This window comes from Solanum dulcamara, chromosome 8 (assembly GCF_947179165.1).
Source record: "Solanum dulcamara chromosome 8, daSolDulc1.2, whole genome shotgun sequence".
In the NCBI taxonomy this organism is placed as follows: domain Eukaryota; kingdom Viridiplantae; phylum Streptophyta; class Magnoliopsida; order Solanales; family Solanaceae; genus Solanum; species Solanum dulcamara.
Genome location: NC_077244.1, coordinates 56,528,470 through 56,546,838, shown reverse-complemented (window position 1 = coordinate 56,546,838; position 18,369 = coordinate 56,528,470). Strand labels below are relative to the sequence as shown.

General features: G+C 35.6%; 1 protein-coding gene across 1 annotated transcript; it reads right to left on the bottom strand.

The window, feature by feature from the left end:
- Positions 1–11,929: 11,929 nt before the first annotated feature.
- LOC129899984 (zinc finger BED domain-containing protein RICESLEEPER 1-like) lies at positions 11,930–13,751 on the bottom strand. Its single transcript, XM_055974975.1, has 4 exons — positions 13,161–13,751; positions 12,774–13,046; positions 12,037–12,663; positions 11,930–11,950 (listed from the first exon to the last, which is right to left on the bottom strand). The coding sequence occupies exons 1-4, from the start codon at positions 13,749–13,751 to the stop codon at positions 11,930–11,932; spliced, it is 1,512 nt and encodes a 503-aa protein (XP_055830950.1).
- Between the last annotated feature and the right edge of the window lie 4,618 nt (positions 13,752–18,369).

Here is an 18,369-nt window from a genome sequence, read left to right as displayed (position 1 = left end):
CTTGAATGGACATGAATTTGTATATATGAAGTTTTGAATACATATCTGGTTAGAATACAATAACGCTTTGAAATATATTTGTATTTGGACTGAATTATGTTTGGGATACAAAACATTGCATGATTTCATGGTTTTACTTTTTTGTATTTTATACGACTGGAATACAAAGATATTTAGAGTACAAAAGTGTTGCTAATGTAACAAACAAACTGAACCTTTTATATAAAATATTTTGAAATAAAAAACAAATAAGAAATACTTTTTATCATGGAATACAATGTATTCGAAATACAAATTTTGAATATTACTATGATTGTGAATTTGTATGATTTAATGATTTGATACAATTTTTTTGAACTACAAATTAGATATGGGGAGCATCACTTTTCAGATCATGCATTCGGAAAGATGGAACAAAGATAACTATTGATTACATGATAGAAGTTATTATGATGAAAGAGTACACAACATTTAGAGATTTAGTGAAGAAAGTTGCTAAAATATTGGTGTTGATTTGAGATACAATTGAATAAAACTGAAGTATAAGATCGAAGGTAGTAATGCACTTTCAAAAATTCTCATGTAATGACCAAAACATGTTGTCATGATTCGAAATTGGACGTAATGGCACTCGTCTTATCTCACCAGGACAAGTCATTCTAAACCTAATAATTATACGAAATACTGCGGAAATACAATATATATCAAATAAACAAAAGCGAAAGTCTTAAATAACTAGAGTAACACCTAACATCTGATTGTCACGTGTACAAGCCACTAATAAATACAAAATGAAAGATAAATACATGACCCAAATGTCTTTGTATCTCAAATAGAACAAAACATAAATATAAAGGGACAAGAGAAATCATCGGGCGTCAAGCAGCTACCTCTCAAAGTCACCTCGAAGTCTCGGAAGATAACAGATACTCAAACTCACTGTACGAGCTAAGAACCTATACAAGTGTAGAAGCAAGGAGTGAGTACCAAACAACACGATACTCAGCAAGTCAACCAACAAAACTAGGCAAATCTAAAGAATACAGAAACTCATTTTATCCTAACCGAACCTCCATAATTACAACTTGCACAGAAAATCAGCCCAACCTAGATTTCATAATACACAGCTCAAATATGTTCCACAATCACAGTAAAGTCATCACAAGCCAGAAATCATAAGTATCACACGGATCATACACAAGAGTCAATACACCACACATAAATATGCAATGATGCTCATGTACAATCAATAATCGAGCATCATTCACATTTGATGTCAATGACCTCGGCATCAGACTCTCGCCGAAAATGACCTTGACATCATACACTTGCCGGCAATGACCTTGACATCACACTCTCGCCGATAATGACCTCGGCATCACACTCACGTCAGCAAAGACCTCGACATCACACTCTCATAGGCAATGACCTTGTTGTCACATTCTTGCCAACAATGACCTCGGTGTCACATTCTCATTGGAAATGACCTCTGCATCACACTCTTACCGAAAATGACCTTGGCATCACACTCTCGCCGGCAATGACCTCGGCATCATACTCTCGTCGGAAATGACCTCGGTATCATACGTCCATCTCATCATAGTGTTCAAGAACAAAATGCAATTCAACATGTTCACACAATAATGAGGAAATGACAAGTTCAAGCAATTCAAAATCACAATAAAACTATCAAATGATATCATAAAAATGCACATCAATATCAAGGTCAAGACATTTCACACTTTGCGATCACAACCATAGAAACACATTGCCTTATTATTAACCCTGTTCATTTATTAAAGTCAATTTATGTGAATAAATAACCCCCATCACCTCATTCCCATTACTCTCTATGCACACAAGAAAGGAAATTCGAGTATTTTAAAGATTTATGAAGTTTTAAAAGTTCCCTTGCCTCAATTAATCGAATAATCACTTCAAAACTTGAGCCTTTCATAACATTTTCGAACGATCAAAATATGTTCAAAGACATGATCTTCATAAGAATACGAATTCAATGACACCCATATTACTATATTTATTTTCGGCTCAAATTGAGTCAAAAAGTCATTCCGAGCAATTGAAGTCAAATCTGAAATTTTCTTTCATATTATGTTCACTCATAATAAAAAAAACTTACACATCGAATTTCAGCTAAAACGTGTTGTTACTGTACCCCTAAATCTCGATTTCATGCTAAGAATCCTAGGGCCATATTTTCTTATCTCAGCATTATTTTTCCACGATCTATCCTAAAAATATGTTCATAATCACATAAAAATTTGATGGAAAGGACAAGAATAATTAACTTGATGTTTTGGGATGAAAGTTCCTATTTTTCTCTTCCTTTTTCCTTTTTTTCCCCTTTCTTTTCTTTTCTCCACTGCGTATTTTTTGGGAAAATGACATAAATTCTCCTCTGAAGTTGTACTGAAAAGTCAGTTACACATTTCAACTATCATGGTGACCTATTACACACCTAAACTATCTAAAAATGAATTTATTACCCCCCCCAAAATGTATAACACCACTCTCATAGTATGTGGTGTAGTACACTCGCCGCCACGTGGCGCCACGTCAGCGCCATGTTAGAAATTATAATTTTTTATATATATATTTTTTTATTAGTTAACTTTTCTTTTATTAACTATATTTTATACTAATTAACTCCTAATTAATTATTCATCACCCATCCGATTTTTTGTATTTTCTTTTTTTTTCTTTATTAATTAAATTTTCTTTTATTAATTATAGGAATAATGCATAAGTACCACCCTCAACTATGACCGAAATTTCAGAGACACACCTTAACTTTACTATGGTCCTATTACCCCCTAAACTATTGTAAAATGGAATAAATACATCCTAAAAGCTGACGTAGCGCTCTTGAAGGCAAGTGATGGGTGAAAAAAATTGGACACATGTCCTTTTTTAATTTATAACTTTATAATTAGTTAGTACGCATAATTATTGATATTAAAACTTACATATATATTTAATTATTATCATTTCTTTCAATGTAAAATATTTATTTTAATTTCTTCCTCACTTTAAATTTTTTATTTTTCTTCTTTCATTAATTTCTTATCTTTTCACTTTTAATTATTTTTAAAACATTATGTGGATTCTCTAAAAAAGAATAATTAAAAAGTGTTCATAAATTTTAACGTTTTATTTGTTTTTTTTCAATTATTTTGATATCCATTCAAAATCAAATATTTTTAAATGCAAGCATTTGAAATCAGATAAAAAAAGGAAAGACAAAGAAAATAAAAAGAGTAAATAAAATCAATATAAAAATAAAAGAGAAAATATAATGAATGAAGGTAAAAAAAAGAGTTTAAATACAGGATTTTCTTAAAAATAAAAGTACGTGTATTAACTTAATTTAAATACAAGTTAAATAAAACAAAAAGATTTAAAAAGAATTTAAAAAATTTAAAAAATAAATTTTATATTATTTTTTTAAAATATAAAAAATTAATTACTAACGTGGCGGTGAGTGTGTACAAACACAACCAACTTACTTGGTTGAATGTGACACATCAGCACAAAAGATGCACGAAAATGCAAAAACAAAATGAGTTGGGGGGGGGGAGGGAGGGGGGTAATAGGACCCTAGTTAAGTTAAAGTGTGTCGCTGGAATTTTGGTCATAGTTCAGAGGGGTACTTATGCATTATCCCTTAACTATATTTTATACTAATTAACTCTTAATTAATTATTAACCACCCATTCGATTTTTTATTATTTTTTCTTTTCTTTTCTTTATTAATTAACTTATCTTTTATTAATTATATTTTATACTAATTAACTTCTAATTAATTATTAACCACCCATCTGATCCCTACTTCCCCCCAACCCCAATCGTCTTCTCCACCAAAATGGAGAGAAAAATTCTTCTTTTTCTTAATGAGTTTTGAAAGAAAAAGAAATCAAGATTCAAAATGGATAGTAAATGGAGGTGCGTGTGAATAAGAAGAGGGTAGGTGGGTGTGAAGAAGAAAGGATGTTAGGGTGGGGTGATTTTTATTTTTTTTACTTTAATGGGTTTTGAAAGAAAAAAAAATCAAGATTCAAAATGGGGAGTAAATAGAGGTGGGTGTGAAGAAGAAAAGATTTGGGAGGTGGGGTGATTTTTTTATTTATTTTTTTACTTTTCTGATGCACTATTTTTTTCTGATGGATGTTGCCATTAGACCTTATACTCTTTTTTTCTTTATAAAATAATTATATATTAAAAGTGACAAACCCTACTAACTTATTTTAATAAATTTGAGACAACTGGTATAAGATATTAACTAAATTAATAATTTAGTACACTAATTAAATTAATTATCTAAATCTGTAACACTCCCTAAAACTTGTATGTGGTGTTTCAATAATAAGATGAGTTTGATGTTTTTCCAATAAGACTAGATGATGATGTTAATATGAGCACATATTTTGGGAGTAGTATTGAGCACCAAGTTGGGTAAGAGTTTAATTGACTCAAACCCTAGAACTACGTAGTCAGCGTAGGATGGAGGCTATACTTCTTAAGTCCCAAAAAGAGGACTTCGATGATTGGATCCAAGATGGTGATGTTCTTTACCCTAGCAAGGTATTGGATGGATGTGGTAACGACATCACTTCGTTGTATCATCACTAGCTCATAAGTGATGGTTGTCGGTTAGAGAAACTCTCAACTGAGTAAGCATTACTTATTATTAAACTTGCATTACATATTGATGTTGAGATGATGTTGAGTTCTGAGCCGAGTTTTCTTGAGAGGAATTTCTTGATATCTGTCCTTACTTTTCTGCCATTTTACATACTCGTACATTTCATGTACTGACGTCATTCAACTTGCATTATTTTATGATGCAGATACAGGTGTTAGAGATCCTTAACGGGCGCATCATTGAAGATCATTACTTTCCAGCTATTTGGTGAGTCTTTCTTGTATTCGGAGAAACTCTTTATCCTTTTATTATTGTTGAATATTATGTTTCTTTTGTGGTAGAAATGTACATGTCATTGGCACCGTCTGATAGTATTAGGGGCTTCATAGACAAAGTTTAATGATGTAATTGGAGTAGTTCTCCTTTGAAACTACTTCTTCTAAGGATTATTTCTTTTATTTGATGTTGATGATGGCGAGCCCACATAAGTATTTTTATTTTTCACTTAAGTCTTACGCTGACGAACGAATGAGTGATGAGACCAAGTGGTTCTCTCGGAGGCCAGAGATGGTTTCTGAGTGCCGGCTATGCCTAGGGTACCCTCTCATGGCGTGATAAATTTGGTATCAGAGCACAGAGTTCAAGAGTCCTAGGGTGTCTATGAAGCCGTATTTAGTAGAGTCTTTCTTATGGGTGTGTCGTGCACTACACTTATAATTAGTAGGCTATAGGACATTAGGAATTGTTTCACTTTTTTTATATTATGAGTTCGTGCGATAGAGTTTAACTCTATAAAACTTCATTTCTAATTCGTGCATTTATACGTTGCACACCATGCCTCCTAAATGTACAACCAGTTAGAGGAACGCTGCCAGCACTGAGGTTCCACAGTTAGAGATGCCTTCACCGAGAACTAGAGGCCGACCTGCAAGGTCTACTGAGGTACCCCAAATACCTATTGTTCATACCATTCCTACTTCGGAGGTAGAATTCAGAGGAGTTATTACCATGCTCACTCAACTGGTAGCTGCCTAGATGGGTAACCATAGTTCACCAACTCCTAGCTCTAGCTCTCAAGAGTCGTCTTCCACCACAAGGATTAGAGATTTTCTGAGGATGAACTCGTTAGTCTTCATAAGGTCTAAGGTTGAGGAGGATCCTCAAAATTTCATTGATGAGATGTGGAAGATCTTGAAAGTGATGCATACTATCGAGGTTAAGGGTATTGAGTTAGTTTCCTACTAGCTCAAGGATGTGGCAAATGTGTGGTATGACTAGTGGGAGCAAAGTTACAGTGAAGATGCTGGACCTGCAGTTTGGGATGAGTTTGAAAGCACTTTTCTTGACCACTTTTTTCCCCAAGAGCTACGAGAAGCAAAAATTGAGGAGTTTGTAAACCTCAAGCAGGAGAGCATGACTGTAAAGGAGTATAGTTTAAAGTTTATTTAGTTGTCCAAATATGCCCGAGAAATGATTCATCATATAAGGTCCAAGATGAGAAAGTTTGTCTCTGGCGTAGGCAAACATGTAAAGAGAGAATGTAAAGCAATGCTAATGATTTTTGACATGGATCTTTCTAGATTGATGATGTATACTCAGCAAGTTGAGGATGATAAGAAAAAGGAATGAGAGGAACACTTAAGTAAGATGGCTAAGTCTGTTGGGCATGAGAACGAGCAGAAACAAGGGAAGTGTAACAAGTCTTTCTTTCAGAAGGGGTCTTCTAATTATGCACCTTCTTCAACAAGTTCTTGTATACCTAATCAGAGGTTGCTGAGTCACCAGAACTTCTGAACTCAGGGTTCTTAGTCCTAATTAAGTGTGGCTCAAGGTTTTAGGGGAAAGCCACTATGTGCTAGATGTAGGAAGCTCCATTTGAGAGAGTGTCGTGTGGGCACCAATGCTTGCTACGAATGTGGAAAGACAAGTCACTTCCAGAATGAGTGTCTTTTAAAGAGACAGGGAGATGGAAGTAGTAGAGATCAGTTTTCTTCTGTATCTCCACAGAATAGAGGTAATCAGAGAGGTGTGGCTTTAAGTGAAGGTGTGGGAACAAACTGTATGTATGCTATGGGTAGTCGCCAAGACTAAGAGAATATACCCGATGTTGTTATTGGTATGCTCCGAGTCCTTTCTTTTGATGTGTATGTATTACTTGATCTGGGTGCTACATTATCTTTTATGACTCCTTACTTGGCTAGTAAATTTGAGATCCTTTCTGAGTGTCTTCCTGAGCCTTTTAGCGTGTCTATTGCTATTAGTAAGTCTATCTTATCTGAGAGGATCTATAGAGATTGTACTATGTCAATCTATCACAAGAATACCATGAATGACTTAGTTGAGTTGGACATGGTTGATTTTGATGTGATTCTTGGCATGGACTGGCTTTATGCTTATTATGCCTTAGTTGATTGTAAGACCCAAATTGTCATGTTTTGATTTCCAAATGAGCCTATCTTAGAGTGGAAGGGGAGTTCTGTAGTGCCTAGGGGTAAATTTATTTCCTACCTTAAGGCCAGAAAATTAATCTTCATCGATGCTATTTTGGTCTACTCTAGAAGTAAGAGTGAGCATGCTAACCACCTTAGGATTGTCCTTCAAACTCTTAAGGAGAGGGAGTTGTATGCTAAGTTTTTGAAGTGTGAGTTTTGGCTTGTGTCTATAGCATTCCTAGGCCATATTATATCTAGTGATGGAATTCGAGTTGATACTCAAAATATTGAGGATGTTAAGAACTGGCCCAGACCCACCTCTCTAACCAACATAAGGAGTTTCTTAGGTTTGGCTGGTTACTACAAGAGGTTTGTTGAGGGATTCTCATCCATATCCTCACCATTGACTAAGCTGACTTAGAAAAATGCTAAGTTTCAATGGTCTGATGCTTGTGAGAAAAGCTTTGAAGAGTTGAAAGTTAGATTGACTAATGCTCCAGTACTGTCCTAACCCGAGGGAACAGATGATTTTGTAATCTATTGTGATTCTTCTAGAGTTGGGTTAGGATGTATGTTGATGTAGAAAGGTAAGGTCATTGCCTATGCCTCCAGACAACTTAAGACTCATGAGAAGAACTACCCCACTCATGACCTTGAGTTGGCAGCTGTGGTATTTGCTCTTAAGATTTGACGTCACTATCTTTATGGTGTACATGTGAATGTATTCACGGACCACAAGAGCTTGCAGTATGTATTCCGTCAAAAGGAGCTGAACTTGAGGCAGATGAGATGGCTAGAGTTGCTCAAGGATTATGACATGAGCATTCTCTACCACCCAGGTAAAGCAAACGTAGTTGCCGATGCTCTAAGAAGGTTATCCATGGGGAGTATGACCTATGTGAAAGAGAAAAATAAGGAGTTGGCAAAAGAAGTGCATAGACTTGCGCATTTGGGAGTTCAACTTATTGACTCTAGTGAGGGCAGTACAATAGTCTGGAATGGAGCTGAATCATCTTTAGTTGCAGAGGTAAAAGGAAAGCAAGATCAGGACCCCATTCTCCTTGAACTGAAAGACAAGGTTCACAAGTAGAAGGTAATGGCTTTTGCCAAATGGGGAGATGGAGTGTTGAGATATCAAGGGAGATTATGTGTTCCAAGTAATGGCATTCGAGAAAGAATCATGGAAGAAGCCCATAATTCTAGGTATTCCATCCATCCAGGTTCGACAAAGATGTACCATGACTTGAAAGAAGTATTCTGGTAGAGTGGAATGAAGAGAGATATAGCAGAGTTTGTGTCCAAATGCCCGAACTGCCAATAAGTTAAAGTTAAGAACCAAAGGCCTTATGGAGTGTATCAAAATATAAAGATCCTATAATGAAAGTGGGAGATGATCAACATGGACTTCATTATCAGTTTACCGTGAACCCACAAACAACATGACTCTATTTTGGTGATTGTGGATAGGATAACCAAATCAGCTTATTTTTTGCTGATTAATACTACGTACACCGTAGAAGATTATGCCAAACTGTATCTTAGAGAGATTGTTAGACTGTATGGAGTTCCTTTGTCTATCATCTCAGATAGGGGAGCTTAATTCACTGCTTTGTTTTGGAAGTCGTTTAAAAAGGGTTTGGGTTCAAGAGTGAACCTTAGTACTGCTTTTCATCTACAGGCAGACGGCCAGGCAGAGCATACGATACAGACTTTGGAGGATATATTGAGAGCCTGTGTCATCGACTTCAAAGGTAATTGGGATGATCATTTACCTCTTAATGAGTTTGCATACAATAATAGCTTCCATTTGAGTATTCAAATGTCTCCTTATGAAGCTCTATATGGGAGGAGATATAGATCACCAATTGGTTGGTTTGAAATTGGTGAAGCTGAGTTTATTGGACCATACTTGGTTCACCAAGCTATGGAGAAGGTGAAAACCATCCAAGAGAGGTTGAGGACTGCTCAGAGTTGCCAGAAATCCTACACTGATGTTAGGAGGAAAGATTTGGAGTTCGAAATGTATGATTGTGTATACTTGAAAGTTTCATTCATGAAGGGTGTGATGAGATTTGGAAAGAAAGGGAAGTTTAGTCCCCGCTACATTATTCCTTATCAGATTGTGAAGAGGGTTGGTAACGTAACCTATGAATTGAAGTTTCCCCCAGAATTAGCAGCTATTCATTCTGTGTTTCACATATCTATGCTTAATAAGTGTTTGGGAGATCCTTCACTTGTTGTCCCAACTGATAGCATTGGGGTGAAAGAGAGTTTGAGTTATGAAGAGATTCCAGTCCAGATTCTTGATCGTCAAGTTCGCAAATTAAGAAATAAGGAAGTGGCATCTGTCAAAGTCCTATGGTGAAATCAATTTGTTGAAGAGGGAACATGGGAAGCTGAAGAAGATATGAAGGCTAAATATCCTCATCTATTCGTGCCTTCCGAGGATGATGTTCAAGGTAATATTCCTTACTTCTACCTTTGAGTCGATGTGTATTTTTGAGTTTGAGTCATTGACTATTTCAGTATGTGTTGTTTGAACATTTGAGTATCAGAGTTTTTGAGAAATTGATGTCTTGATGATATTCATTATTCATGTCCCCTAGTTTCATCTTCATTTGAGGACGAATGATCCAAAGGGGGAGATATTATAACACCCCCTAAAATGTTGTTTGTGGTGTTTCAATTCTCGATGAAACTGATACTACTTCTTATTTTAGGCATAACTTTTTATAAATTAGTCCAAATTAGTAATTTAAATTTTTAAATAACTCCAACGGCATTACCTACAACTTTCATGAAGACCATATCTTAAGATTCGGAGGATGCGTAGGTCAAATAAATTAATTTTTGCAAGATATGGTGTTGTGATGAAATGAAATATTTATAGAAGAAAAATTATATCTCACGGTAGGATGCTCCAAATCGGTTAATTCTTGAAAGACATGGAATTATACTTCTATATATACAATTCATATGAAGACACCAAATCCTAATTAGAAAGTTATCTTGTTCAAACGCAGCTCCGAAAAAGGGTATTCCGTTAAAAGAAGGTTCATCTCACCAACCATGGAAAGATCTAGATCCATTTGACATCACCCATGACATCAATAGTCCTCCATTTGACATTATCCATGAGATCACAATCCTCCATTGAATTTTTAAGATCATCCTTTTTAATTATTTTTATTTATTGTTAGGTCCCTCCTCCACACCTATAAATACCCATTTTATTTTTTCATTTTATTCATCAAGCTTTCTCAAGAAACTCTTTTCTCTATACACTTCTTTACTCATTCTCAAATATAATTTTAGTTTTTAGAAGTGTAAAAATACTATTCCAGTGATTCTTATATTCCGGGTAGGGCTGAGCGTTCGGTATCCGGTTCGGTATTTTCAAAATTTAGATTCGATAATTCGGTAATCGGTAATTCAAAGTATATACCAAATACCGAACTTTCAAACTTTGGTTCGGTAATTCGGTAATCGGTAAATAAAAATTCGGTTCGGTACGGTATTCGGTAATACCAAAATTTCTGCATCTTATAACATCAACACAAATGCAAGCATTTTTTTTACAAGATAAGTAGCCACAAACCATCTTAAAATAAAATCTAAAACTAAAAGGCAACAACAGGCAACAGCAACAAAGTGCTTCAGCTGCAACACACAACAACTAACAACATAAGCTGCAACACTACACCCAGCAGCAGCACACTACACACAACACCACCACCTCCTGCAGCAGCTCCTTACAACAGCCACCAAAACAAGCAACAACCTGCAACAACAACACCTGCAGGCTGCACTGCAGCAGCAATAAGCCAATAATTGGCAGGAGCAACACAACAACAGCACCTGCAACAGCATACAACATGCAACAACAGCAACAAAATGCTTCAGCTGCAACACACAACAACAACTAACAACATAAGCTGCAACACTACACCCAACAGCACTGCAGCAGCACACTACACACAACACCACCACCTCCTGCAGCAGCTCCCTATAACAACCACTAAAACAAGCAACAACCAGCAACAACAACACCTGCAGGCTGCACTGCAGCAGCAATAAGCCAATAATTGGCAGGAGCAACATAACAACAGAACCTGCAACAGCATACAACATGCAACAACAGCATACAACATGCAACAACAGCAACAAAATGCTTCAGCTGCAACACACAACAACAACTAACAACATAAGCTGCAACACTACACCCAACAGCACTGCAGCAGCACACTACACACAACACTACCACCTCCTGCAGCAGCTCCCTACAACAACCACCAAAACAAGCAACAACCAGCAACAACAACACCTGCAGGCTGCACTGCAGCAGCAATAAGCCAATAATTGGCAGGAGCAACATAACAACAGAACCTGCAACAGCATACAACATGCAACAACAGCAACAAAATGCTTCAGCTGCAACACACAACAACAACAAACAACATAAACTGCAACACTACCTGCAGCAGCAGCACACTACACACAACACCACCACCACCTGAAGCAGCTCCAAAATCAGAAGTCAGAAACAGTAGCAGCAGAGGAAATAGAGTCCAAAATCTGCTTTTACTGTTTTTCAGCTTGAACAATGCAAGTCAATATCATCCATAGCTAAAAAGAATTTAAAATATGTCAACAATTAAACAAAGTAAAAAAATATAAAAATAAAATATCAAAACTGAAAAACATACCAAGTTCAAGTTTCATAAGATCATTAAAATCTTCTTCAACATTTATGGGATAAGGCTCATTTCGACGCCAATCTTGAAGACAAATAACAGCTTGCACCAATTTCGGAGTCAAATAACTCCTAAATGAATCAAGAATACGGCCCCCGGTGCTAAAGACACATTCCGATGCCACACTAGAAATTGGAATTGCCAACACATCTAGTTTGTTCCTCTTCATTTGGATCCTATTTCTTACTTTTGTTGATTTTGTACTAGTGTTAGAGATAGATGAATCCGATGTCTGAGCTGATAAATCAGAGAGAGTAGATGGGCGTCGAGATACATTAGAGAATTTTGCTACATACTCTTCAAACATAGATTTCATGTAAGTCACCATTTCATCTTTTATTTCACTCCCCTTTTCATCTCCAAACATATCCTCAAGTGCGTCGCCAACAAACTCAAGTTTGTTACGAGGATCTAAGATAGAGGCAATAAGAAGCACTTTATTCATTTTTTCAGGAGCACCCCAATACTTGACAAACGTTTGTTTCATTTTTTCTCCCATTTTTGCCAAAGAAGGATCATTGTCTTCCATACACTCTCTTAAATGATTGTGAAGCTCAACTATATCTTCAAAGTGACCAGCAGAAGTGACGTAGAGTGAACCTGAAAACTTTTCAGTTAGATCATAAAATCTTTTAAGAAATATTACCATATTTCTTACCTTTTGCCAATCATCACTTTCAAGTACACCTGCAACACTTCCATCTTCACAAACATGATTAGCAAGATAAGTTGACAATCCACCATCTTCGAGATCAAAGTAATCAAATGCACTCTCAAAATGTTGTGCGGTATCCAACATCAAGTAGGTCGAATTCTACCGGGTTGAAACATCTAAACATAATGACTTCTTACTGTCTATTTTTTTAGTTCACAACATTCCTCAAATTTTCTAATCCTTGCGGGAGATTGTCTAACATATTTCACCATTTGCCTAACACGTTTGATCGATGGACCAACTTCTTTCATGCCATCTTGCACAATAAGATTCAAAATGTGAGCCATACATCTCACGTGAAGATGGTTACCACATTTCATGTTAGATCCCCAATTAACCATTTGTTTGTGTAACTCTTTCACCATGACATCATTAGAAGAAGCATTATCTACAGTTATAGTGATTATTTTCTCCAATTTCCAATCAAGCAAACACTTACTAATACAACGGGCCATTTCGTCACCCTTATGACTAGTAACAACCTGAAAGTTTAAAATTCGTTTATGCAAAAGCCAATCACTATCAATAAAGTGTACTGTCAAACACATATAATTTATTCTTTGAATAGAAGTCCATGTGTCTGTGGTTAGACAAACTCTCGGTGATGTTTCTTTCAAATACTTTATAAATGTTTGTCTCTCTTCACCAAAAACTTGATAACAATCCCTAGTCACTGTTCTACGGGAGGGAACTCGAAATAAAGGTTGGGTTTTTTTCTTAAAATTCTTAAAACCTTCCTTTTCAACAAAACGAAAAGGAAGTTCATCAAGGATTAACATCTCAACTAAAGCCCTCCGAGATGCCTCTTGATCAAAAGTCCAAATTGCCCCATCACGCATTTCACCTTCTAAGGGAAAGTTTAAATTTGATTGTTTGTACTTGGAATTGAAATTGTTAACCTTATTTGGATTTTTAGGACAAGTCTTCAAATGTTTATTCAGTCCACTTGTTCCATTTTTAGTTGAATCAGCTAAGAGAACTTTACCACAATACTTGCACTTAGCTTTATTAATTCCATCTTCTATGAGCTTCTCATAATGCGGCCAAGCAGCAGATCTTGATTCTATAGCTTTTCTCTTCACAGTCACTGCATGTTGTTGAACTTCCATTGTTGAATCAAGAGACTCGGTAAGAGCCAAAGGTGCGCTTCCAATGACATTGGTCGTTCGACTTGTTTCATCTTCCATCTAAACATTGAAGAGATTACAAATGTTATAAGACATAAATTAACAATCATTTTCATTTGAAAGAAAGGAAGCAAGAAACAAAGCAACAAAGAAGGATACTTTGATCAGGTAATGTAGATTCAATCTCATTCTTCCTATCATAGCACAATACATACACTGGAAAATGCAGTATTCAATACATTAAAGTTACAAACTGAAAAATAGAGAACCAAGAATGCTGCTATATGATTCTTCCATTAACTTATACTTACACCACTTAGCTTCTTTTCCTTGTGAACACAGAACAGGAAAAATGCATAAATAAAACTCTTCTAAAAGTCAAGTTTCTAACAACAAATGCTATCAGAAGTCAGAACACAGTCCAAAATTTCCCTATACTTAAACAATCTATCAAGTAACTAGAAGTCTAGAGCCACATACTTTTTCTTTCTTCATCTACGCCCAAAAGCAAAAAGTCCGTGATTTTTAATTTCTAACTGAATTAAAAGTTCAAATTTAACAAATTAAACTGCTTAGAAATGCTGAAATTGCACAGAAAAATGAATCAACAAATTACTTACCAACGAGAACCAAACTGAGTTTAGCGCAATTGTAAACTTGCGGAAAAGTCGAAAAGATCAAAACTTTAGATTTTTTTCATTTTATTCATACAAAGAGCAATGTTCAACAGATATACAAATAACGCTGGTGGAAGAAAACTTGCCTGAGCTTCAAAAAAATTCAGCTCGTCTAAATCAGCTTAATGCCCCGAACCTGCTGATATATCACTCCAAAGTTTAGGCTCGTGATATCCAGGTAGACTCGTACAACCGTTTCACCTTCAGAACCTCTTCCCGATAAACTCCAAAGCCACTAATTTCTTATACCAATTTTGTTGAAGAAGATTCAGCCATAACCAAAAAAGCTTTTGCTTTCCTGTGAAGCTACTTTTTTTTTTACTTTCCTGTGAGACGATGACTGTCGACTGATGAGTGATGACTGATGACGAGTTGACGACGAGAACTGAGAAGTGAGAAACTGAGAAGAAGTGAAGAAGAACTGAAGAAGTGATTAAGTGAAGAACTGAAGAAGAAGAAGTGAAGAACGAGAGAACTGAGAAGAAGAGAAACTGAGAAACAGAAAGAAAAACCCTAGCCTAAATGAATTTTTGTTGTAATGTTGTTGCCTTGTTGGACACTTGGACTAATGGACTGGGCTGTTGGGTTATTGGTGAGGGATTTGGGCTGCCCTAAAATAATTCCTAAAGGGCTTAGGCCCAACAGACATATAATAGACTATTAATAGTGGACTAGTTATCTAGTCATATTAATTACGGTATTCGGGATTTACCAAAATACCGAACGGGAAAAAAATAAATACCGAAACCGAAACCGAATACCGAAATTATGGACTTTTGGTACCGAAACCGAAACCGAATTACCGAATACCGAATACCGAAATACCGAAATAGACGGTTCGGTTCGGTAATTTGGTTTTCGGTATTTTATGCCCAGCCCTAATCCGGGTAGTACACAAAATACTCCAACGAGGAGAAAAGGCTAGGGGTTCTGAAGTGGTCATTGAATTCTTCAATTCGGAGTAAGGCTTCAAATTCTAGGTATGCAAGACTATTCATAGCATTGGATTGAGTTTGTCCATGCGCCCAATATTTAAATTCATCGTAATTGAGTTATAGTTGAGTTTTACCTAAATTTTGATTTCTAAATGAATTAATTATTCTTCTATTGAGTTAGATATATTTATGCATTAAGATTATTATTATTTTTATCTCTCATATTATTGGAATTATTATTCATTGCTACTTTCCCATGAACCCTAATTGATTTGATGTTCATAAATATTTTTACACGTGTTTTGAGTAAAGATGTTAGCTTTAATATTTATTGACAAAAACAATAATTTGAATTAATACTATATATGTATTTTATTGAGTTTTGAAAGAGCAAAAGAATTGAATTTAAATGAATTTGAGTAAATGATGCTTTGATCAAGATGTTTTGATGAGATGTAAATAATATTTTGAAGTGTAATGATTGATGATGAGGTAATAAGATGAGTTTGATGTTTTTCCAATAAGACTAGATGATGATGTTAATATGAGCATATATTTTGGGAGTAGTATTGAGCACCGAGTTGGGTAAGAATCTAATTGACTCAAATCCCAGAACTACGTAGACAGCGTAAGATGGAAGTTATACTTCTTAAGTCCCAAGAAGAGGACTTCGATGATTGGATCCAAGATGGTGATGTTCTTTTCCCTGCCAAGGTATTGGATGGATGCGGTAACGACATCGCTTCGTTGTATCATCACTAGCTCATAAGTGATGGTTGCCGGTCAGAGAAACTTCCAACTGAGTAAGCATTTCTTATTATTATTATTTTTAAACTTGCATTACATATTGATGTTGAGATGATGTTGAGTTCTGCACCGAGTCTTCCTGAAAGAAGTTTCTTGATATTTGTCCTTACTTTCCCTTCCATTTTATATACTCGTACATTTCATGTACTGACGTCATTCGACTTGCATCATTTTATCATGCAAATATAGGTGTTAGAGATCCTCAACAGACACATTGTTGAAGATCATTACTTTCCAGCTATTTGGTGAGTCCTTCTTGTATTCGGAGGAACTCTTTATCCTTTTATTATTATTGAGTATTATGTTTCTTTTGAGGTAGCCATGGACATGTCATTGGCATCGTCTGATAGTGTTAGAGGCTTCATAGACAGAGTTTGATGATGTAATTGGAGTAGTTCTCCTTTGAAACTATTTCTTCTAAGGATAATTTCTTTCATTTGATGTTGATGATGACGAGCCCACATAAGTATTCTTATTTTCACTTAAGTATTATGCTGATGAATGAATGAGTGATGAGACCAAGTGGTTCTCTCGGAGGCCAGATATGGTTTCTGAGTACCGGCCATGCCTAGGGTACCATTTCGGAGCGTGACAAAATCACATGTCAACTAATTAACTGTAGTTATCGAATATGCTAAAATACCCAATTTAAATTTACAAAAAGGATCTTTTATGAAAGAGAGATGACTTATTCTCAAAATGACCTAACGAGTCATTACATTATCCACTACTAAAAATTATGTTCATCCTCGAACATAAAGTAAAAGGAAGAAGCATGTTCGACTTTATTAAGAGTCGGAGGTATAATGTCCAACGTCAGTAATTGCATCTCCAAAGGAATAATTCTTAGTACCACGCCATCAGGATGCACTGCCAAAAACTGAACTTTCTAATCGAACTTTGAAAAATCTACAAATAAGGAATAATTTTCAAGTCACAAACTAATCCATGGACCAAATTTGAACTAAAACCGTCTAAACCACAGCATAACCAATAGGGAAATCTTTCATCATATAACCACGAGAGAATTATGAACCAATAGCGCTTATAATCAAAAGTAAATCTGAATCAGCCACCATATTCATAATACACAAACCATCACAGATCTTGTCATGATTCTATTCTCACAACCATATATTTCCATGAGTTTAAGCTATATAATTTTGATCTTTAGATATTAGATACTCATCACTGAAGAATATAATTTATCTAACGCAAAGAAGCAAATAATCGAATAACCTCCTAGTGAACGATACATCCAAGCATACTAAGCCTCTGACAACACTATCAAAAATGGTAGATTAGTAGTTATGATTGTAAACAATCCTTAAGAGAGGTAGTACTAGACCCAATGACCCCCATATTCAATTATACATTGTTGAAATGTGAACTCAACGACGAGGTGTAGACTAAGATTGTTGGTCACTGCAAATATCTATGGTAGCTCTTCCACAAGCAAGGTGACACTTATAAAACACTGGAACTTTTCAATGTCCCAAAGGCAACACCAAATTCGTCATATCTAAATTGATCAAGTCTGCACAAGCATCATACCCTACCATGAGGTCATCGCAAGATCGGTACACCTGTTTCACCACTAGGAATCCATCCACGAAAGTAGAAACACACATGACGTATGCAGCGAATCAACTTCAAATTATGTCCAAAATAAAGTAGATGGCCACATAATAATGTATGGAACCAAGGTCGAATAAGATAAGATACTCTTTCCATAGTGCCTATACCAAACATTTTTATTCATGTGACTCCATCTCTTTGATTTTTAGCTACCCACAATCAACCAGTCTGGTCCGTATTACAATTGTAGACATACTCAATTTATCAACCTCCACATACTCCTCACAGTACTCCCATGAAGCCAACACTCTTAATGCTAACAAAACATCATATCCACACCGGTCATTATATTTACCTTACTATCAAATCGTCACTAGTATCAAAGTTTTCTTAGCAATACATTGTCGCCCTTACATATTTTGAACTATGACTCCCTCTCTTTCTATTTAAGCATTTTATGATGGATATAGGTCATACCCAAGGCTGATAACACTAATTTCAAATCTGAGAGTACTTTTTCATTGAGGTAAAGCTATTAAATCATGCCCAGTATCAACTCCACGCAATCTTTCACATACCAAGTTTCAACTATCATTCAAACCATCATATTCATGCTAAAACTTAGAGTGATTTTTGGTTACCCTAATAATTCTGTATATTATGAGCACATAACCTCTATTT